The sequence below is a fragment of the Clupea harengus genome, chromosome 22 (genome assembly GCF_900700415.2).
Source record: "Clupea harengus chromosome 22, Ch_v2.0.2, whole genome shotgun sequence".
NCBI classification, from domain to species: Eukaryota; Metazoa; Chordata; class Actinopteri; order Clupeiformes; family Clupeidae; genus Clupea; species Clupea harengus.
Window position 1 is genome coordinate 1,613,315 of NC_045173.1, and position 7,905 is coordinate 1,621,219.

General features: G+C 49.3%; 1 protein-coding gene across 2 annotated transcripts in view; it reads right to left on the reverse strand.

Moving 5' to 3' along the window:
- Nucleotides 1-589: 589 nt before the first annotated feature.
- sema6ba (sema domain, transmembrane domain (TM), and cytoplasmic domain, (semaphorin) 6Ba) overlaps nt 590-7,905 on the reverse strand; it is a 70,068-nt gene continuing 62,752 nt past the window's right edge. For both annotated transcript variants that reach the window (XM_031559901.1, XM_031559902.2), the window contains one exon: nt 590-2,203. In XM_031559901.1, coding sequence (XP_031415761.1) covers nt 1,254-2,203 — 950 coding nt within the window. In that variant the 3' untranslated portion in view covers nt 590-1,253. The remainder of the gene's footprint in view (nt 2,204-7,905) is intronic.

Sequence of the window (7,905 nt, forward strand, 5' to 3'; positions counted from 1 at the left end):
CAATATACAATATATCACAAAAACTCCCCCTTAAAGGTCGTACTCCTCCAATCCCATTGTCTCTCCATGGCAGACTCTCCTTTGTCAGACAGTGGAGTTTTTCCGTTGTCGGCTTGTGACTATCAAACACTTCAGTCTCTGCAGTCCTTGCTGCATGTAGAGGTGAACTCTCTCTCTCTCTCTCTCTCTCTGTCCCTTATCCTCTTTCACATACCCACAAACATCCACACAGACACACACACGCACACACACACACACACACACACACACACACACACACACACACACACACACACACACACAGACACACACACACACACACACACGCACACAGACGCACACACACACACACGCACACAGACGCACACACACACACACACGCACAGTACAGACGAGAGTCCAGAGAGTATGACTGTGCAGAATGAGCTGTGTGAAACGACGACGGCCATGATTCTCCTTTTCCTCCTGTCATGGAGTGTCCACTGGGAAATGATTGGCCATTAAAAAAACGCACGTCATTAGTTGGGAATGCCAGGCTGATGAAATTGTGCTGACAATTCAGTAGGTTTCTGTTTTTTTTCTTTTTTTGAAGTCACTGTGAGTTCGGGTTCCACGTTCACATTCAGACGTGTTTGCGGGTTATAGTGTTCCCTATTGGCTGTATTTCAGGAGAAATGGATGTCCCTTGGCACTCGTCTCCTCCGTCTCTGAATCCTCCAGCCTGGCGTGTTTATTACATCTCTCTTCCACACCTGCTAAGGGCAGAGCTGCCATTTTGAGCCCAACATGAGTGGATGGATGTGGAGCTATGGTAACAGAGGGATGGCGGGCTCGCCGGGATGGACTATTCACTGATGTTCGCTGTCTTCTGTCGTGATGTGGAGCTCCTGAAGTCTCTGGCTCTTGAGCACAGGCTGGCCTGCAGTGGGGTGGTGGCAGCGGCTTTGGAGCGTGAATCCCTAGCTTACTCAGTCTTAGGCAGTGCTGCAGTATCAGATCGTCAGAACCAGCTCCTCCCAGCCAGACAGGGCACAGGCACAGGCACAGGCACAGAGAGATACGGACAGAGGGAGCAGCAGAGAGGATGAGATAGGGAACAATAGGCAACAATAAGAGCCAACTGAAACAGCCAGGCATGGGAATGCAGATTGAAGGGGAAGGGAAGCTCAGAGAGCGGACTGATATCCCGGAGGGTAGTCAGCTGGAGATGGATGAAGCCAGAGGACCTGGGCAGGGCTCCACTGCCTCAGCCTTCACTGGCCCATGGTGCTGCGCTCGCCGCCTGCTTTGCTGAGGAGGTGGCTGTAGTCCACCAGCTCAGCCAGTCCTCTGGAGCCGTGCAGCACGGAGCGGGTCATGCCTGGGGGGTGCGGGGGGCCGGGGTAGTGGTGGCCGGAGGAGGGAGGCGGCATGCCGTGGCTGCTGATGATGTAGCCGTCGTGAGTCCAGCGCAGGGGCTCGCCGTACTCCACCTGGGTGCTGGGGGCGGACACCACTCTCCTGCGGTCGGGCGAGTCCTGCGGCGTCATGGGGTAGTTGTAGTCTCCGGCTGACTTGCGCAGGGGTGCTCCGGGCCGGTTCTGCTCGCGGTACTTGGACAGGGAGACGTAGCGGGACGTCTGGCGATCCATGCTGTCGTTGTGGTCATCTAGCCGGCGGCTCCCACCGCCTGCCCCGTGCAGAAGCTTGGAGCTGAGGAAGATGGCGCTCCCCGGCGGGGGGCACTGAGTCCCCACCGAGTTCAGGTAGATCTGGCTCTGGCTCTGGTCCCAGCTGGAGCCGGACTGGGACATGCGCAGGCCGGGCGGGGGCCTCTTCTGCTGCAGCGGCGTCTGCTCCGGCGTGGGCAGCAGCCCTGGGTCCAGGTCCCCGGCCTTCACCCAGCCGTTGGGCATGACGAAGAGCGTCTCCCCCTGAGAGCGCCGTTCTCCGGTGGTCCCCACGCTGTGACGCGACACACTGATGACCGAGCCGGCGCCGCTGGGTCCCAGCATGCCGTGCGGCTCCTTCTCAGACTTGCGCTGGGAGCCGGAGCCGGACGCTCGGCTGCGGGAGCGCTGTCGGTGCTTCTGACCCATGATCCAGCACACGGCCAGGCCCGACAGCGCCGCCCCCGTGGAGAAGGCCGACACTGCGGCCACGACCAGCAGATTCAGAGTTACCAGACTCTCAGGCTCATCCATGAAGCTCTCCCTTAAGAGACCTGAAAGAAAAAGGAAGACAGGTGGCAGTGAGAAGGATATCATTTTCCAGCTATCCTTTCTTAAAATCCACAGGGGAAAATTCAAGCAAGCTACTGTCAAAGCAATTGAGCCGTTTCATTCTTATACATACTTTTACTCATAAGCTTAAATTGTAATTGTAACAGTGAAAGATTGAAAAGAATGTAGTTATAATTCCCAGAACAACATGGCCCCACTTCCGAGTCCCCCCTAGAATGTAGAAAAGGAGTGGTGAAGCTTAAGTGTTAGCTTAATGTGATGTCACAATAACATTAAAAAAATATGTTCCATATTTTGACACCAGATGGCAACAGAGAGCATTTGTCTCTTCGCCAGCTCTATATGATAATCAGGTTTGCCGCATATATAACACAAGCACAGAGCAGGTGATACAGATGATAGAGGGGAGGGGGGGGGGGGGGGGTGTTGATGCCAAACACGAACAAAAGGAGGAATCTGCTCTTCAACAGTTTGTCTACAGTCACAGGAGGCACTAGCAGAGAGAAGTGATGGAGCCACAGTGAATAGAGATAGAATCTAAAAGAAGGATTGCATAACATCAAGACAAAACTCGCACTTGAACTTCTCCTAATGTCTGCAGCACATGTGTACCTGCCAGTAATATGGAGCACGCAGAAATAATCATTCTGAGTATTAGAGCCTTTGAAGTCATGATTTACTCCCCCCTTCCTACTTCTGCAGGTAGCTCATGATGTTCTCTGCTCCGTGTACTCTTCCATAAAACGGACTTAACGAAACTAATGACATATTCCTGGCAACCATCAAAAATAAGTAAAAGTCTACCAATTGGCTTCCTGTTTGTGTGAGCAGCTCTGTCGTTTGCCATCTGCTCTCTTTGACTGAGCTCATCTCCCCAACTTTATTGGCATGACGGTACTATTTACAATGTTGCCAAAGCAAGACCTCTCTCCCTCTCTCATTCTTTTTCTCTGGCCATGCTTCTCAGACCTCTCCTTTCGCTCTACGTCTCTTTCTTTCAGCTCTCCCTCCTCATGTCCTTGTAGCCCGCTCTATCTCTATGGTACTCTATGGTACACCTCATGTCCTTGTAGCCCACTCTATCTCTATGGTACACCTCATGTCCTTGTAGCCCGCTCTATCTCTATGGTGCACCTCTAGTCCTTGTAGCCCGCTCTATCTCATAGTACTCTATGGTACACCTCTAGTCCTTGTAGCCCACTCTATCTCTATGGTACACCTCATGTCCTTGTAGCCCGCTCTATCTCATAGTACTCTCTATGGTGCACCTCTAGTCCTTGTAGCCCGCTCTATCTCTATGGTACACCTCATGTCCTTGTAGCCCACTCTATCTCTATGGTCACCTCTAGTCCTTGTAGCCCGCTCTATCTCTATGCTGCTTCTCTAGTCCTTGTAGCCCACTCTATCTCTATGCTGCACCTCATGTCCTTGTAGCCCACTCTATCTCTATGGTATACCTCATGTCCTTGTAGCCCGCTCTATCTCATAGTACTCTCTATGGTACACCTCTAGTCCTTGTAGCCCACTCTATCTCTATGGTACACCTCTAGTCCTTGTAGCCCGCTCTATCTCTATGGTACACCTCATGTCCTTGTAGCCCGCTCTATCTCATAGTACTCTCTATGGTACACCTCTAGTCCTTGTAGCCCGCTCTATCTCTATGGTACACCTCATGTCCTTGTAGCCCGCTCTATCTCATAGTACTCTCTATGGTACACCTCTAGTCCTTGTAGCCCACTCTATCTCTATGGTACACCTCATGTCCTTGTAGCCCGCTCTATCTCATAGTACTCTCTATGGTACACCTCATGTCCTTGTAGCCCACTCTATCTCTATGGTACACCTCTAGTCCTTGTAGCCCACTCTATCTCTATGGTACACCTCATGTCCTTGTAGCCCGCTCTATCTCATAGTACTCTCTATGGTACACCTCTAGTCATTGTAGCCCACTCTATCTCATAGTACTCTATGGCATATAAAAAGACTAGATGTCTCGTCCGCGTTGCCGGCCAATGGAGTCGAACGTCCGCACATGGCGGCCATCTTGCCCCAGGCAGCTCGCTCACCCATAACATTGTGTTGGTAGCGGTATGTACTTTTTAAATAACCATAATTTGTATGTTCTTTCATTTCACTTCTACTCTTTCCATTTCTCTCAATCCCATCTCTCTTTCTCCTCCCTCTCTCTGACTGTCACACACTTTAACAGGCTCAGCAGTGCTAGAGAGAGGCTCCTGTCTAACCATCTCTTATTTACAGCAGGGATTTGGTTATTACACCAGCACAGTGCGTATGGATCTGCTCCCCCCCCAACTCTAAATTGGCTGACTGAAAAAAAGTGATATTGATTTCAAATCTAACAGCCTGTCAGGGAAGCCATATTGGGCAAGCAGAAATCAGTGGAGCAGTGAAGGTGTGCGGCATGGTTAGCATCGGGAGACAGACAGACAGACAGACAGACAGACAGACAGAGACACACACACACACACACACACACACACACACACACACACACACACACACACACACACACACACACACGTTCCTTTCATGTGTATTTTTCATGTCCATGTGTGAGTGTGTGTCTGTTAGCTGGAGAGAGAGAGGGAAGGAAGAAGGGAAACTCCTGTCATTAATCTGGGTCTTGTGTTCTGCATGTTCAGGGTTCTCCGTCTTCTACTACTGCAGAGCAGGGGCTGCTCACTGTAAGCCATGGATTACTGCGGCGTGCAGCGTTCATTTCCATCTCATTTCAGAGAAGGCTACGGCCCTACAGGCTGCCTCCTTCATCGTCTCCTTCATCGTCTCCTTCTCCTACAGGCTACCTCCCTCATCTCTCCCTCATCTCTCCTTCTCCTACAGGCTACCTCCCTCATCGTCTCCTTCTCCTACAGGCTGCCTCCTTCATCTCTCCCTCATCGTCTCCTTCTCCTACAGGCTACCTCCCTCATCGTCTCCTTCTCCTACAGGCTACCTCCCTCATCTCTCCCTGTCTCCTTCTTCTCCCTCTCACGTCTCCCAGAATTTGAGCCACCCATGCTGAAGAAGTAAAGGCAAATCACTTACACTACATGCCCCTCTCTCCCAGTCTTTCTTCACTACATGCCCCTCTCTCCCAGTCTTTCTTCACTACATGCCCCTCTCTCCCAGTCTTTCTTCACTACATGCCCCTCTCTCCCAGTCTTTCTCCACTACATGCCCCTCTCTCCCAGTCTTTCTCCCCTTGCTCTTTCATATGGACATGAACCCACTAGTTGAACCCACTAGTTGAACCCACTGGTTGAACCCACTAGTTGAACCCACTGGTTGAACCCACTAGTTGAACCCACTGGTTGAACCCACTAGTTGAACCCACTGGTTGAACCGTAGAATAGTAAAGGTACCACCTGCTCCTCCAGGCCCTCTCTTTCTTGAGAGTTCAGCATACTGCGCCTCCATTGCTTCCCTCTTGCATCACACTTACAGTGCTATACCAGAGCTGTGCATCCATGATCCTTTGTCACTAACAATAGGTATGACTACAGGTCATAGGTGTCTGTCCAAATGAACCATGGTGTGCCAGAAATAGGCTAAGAAGAAATATCTGAGATACAGCACATATGGTGTAAACATGGACATATGCAATTGTTTGAGCAGGCAGCTTTCACGGTGAAAGCTTACTGCAACAGTGCAGTTCTTCACAACACTCCAGCATTCTCAAAGGGATTAAAAAACCCTAGCACTCAGATTTCTGAAGACCATGCCTTTTTAGTATTCCCTGTTATTGCTGTAAACAGTAGAAGATACAAATGTGGCAGTGAAGCTTTGCCAGCGAGAGACCACAGTCTTTTAAATACTAATACTCCTTTAAAAGGACAGGGAAGCTAGTGACCGACAGATGGTACATGGACTGAATTTGTTACTTTGTTACACACACACACTTTTAAAAACACACACACACACACACACACACACACACACACACATATACACACACACACACACACACACTTTCATTCACACTCATACACACCAGCATAGACACCAGCCCTTAAAGACAAGTACTAACAACCACACATATGCACACACACACACACACTATCAAAAACACACACACACACACACACACACACACACACACACACACACACACACACTATCAAAAACACACACACACGCACACACACACTTTCAGAAACAGTTCAAACATGGTCAGAGTGGAGCAGACTTTTAAAGCCACAGAAAGTGGAGGGGAAAAGTCTTTGAAGTAAGGAGAGGTCTTTGAAGTTGTGTGGGTGAAGGGAGACCTGGGGGATGTACAGAGACAGCAGAGGAACAGAGAGACTCCAGCGCGATCCAGAGTTTGATATCATCTCAATGTCCTCTGCAAAATCCCAAAGATTCATTTAGTTTCTCTGCAGTGCTTCTGTCCAGGTAAGGTGATTTAGTCAGCAGTACCTAAGAGGCATAAGGGCTTTGCATATAATCAGATCAATGATGATGACGAACGTCCTTTTCAATTACTCTTTCTGGTTGTTATGAATCATCTTAGATTTCTGAAGTGCTCTGAAGTGAGCAGAGGCTTACTGGGAATTTGAATCTCTCTGCTGCCTCTGAATTTGCCAATTCATCCATCAAACCATCTCTCCATCCATCCATCCATTTTTTTCTATACAATCAATTTCATCATGAATTAACCACTGACTGATCTTAATGATAGTGATGGACCTGTTTCTCATTATTCTTTAGACAGGATATTTACGGTACAGTTTTCATTCTTTATTTGCAGTTTTATCTGAGCTCTCTTCCCCTCTCCCTCTCTCTCTCTCTCTCTCTCTACTGTGCCTCTGCCTTGCTGTGCCACAGCTATCAATTTTTAAAGACACCCAGCAGATCGTTACAGAAATGGGGACAAGGAAAACAAACATGTTCTTCTGAGAGGCTCTCCTGGGCCTCGTGTCAGACTCAGCAGCTGAAAATGGGACACAGGGGCAGCGGCAAGTTCTCTGTTCACAGTTTTCCAGCCTTAGATGTTGCCTGGCTTTTGTGATTGCAAATAGTAAATCTCTCTGCCCGAAACTCTCCTTTGCACGAGCGCTGATCTCCAGAGGGAGTGTAATTGGATCCATCTGCACCCCAACACGAGTAGTGACTTATGTCACCGCTGCTACACTCAAGCGCTTTCACAGCCGTAGCATTGGAACCATAATGGGACTCTGCTCCCGGTTCTGGAGCCCTCAAGCCATTTGCCAATCCACTCATCTGAAACCAAAAACAACGACTGAAAAGAGTTCTTAGATCTTCCCTCTCATGCTGTGCCCAAACCCAGGCTTTGTGTGGACAGTTTTGCATAACAAGTTTGTGTCTTGTTTCATATATTCTTTGTATTTGTCTCCCCCCCCCCACACACACACTTTCTCTCTGCCACTCACCAGGTCCAGCTGGTTTTGATCCACATGCTGAACTCATTTTTAGCCCGACGTGAAATTTGAGGGACTGATGAAATGGCAGAGCAACCCAGTCTCAAGGTGGCCTTCGTGTGGAAATACAAATACATTGAGTTCATTGAATTATATTGATGCGCTGTTACTGGGTAACAGATGATGCTGGTGACCTCATCACATCAAACGATCCATTAGTGAGAATTGAACTGATGCTGTGGCTGGTGTAGAATGTACTCCGTCAGATCTACTGCTGTGGGGAC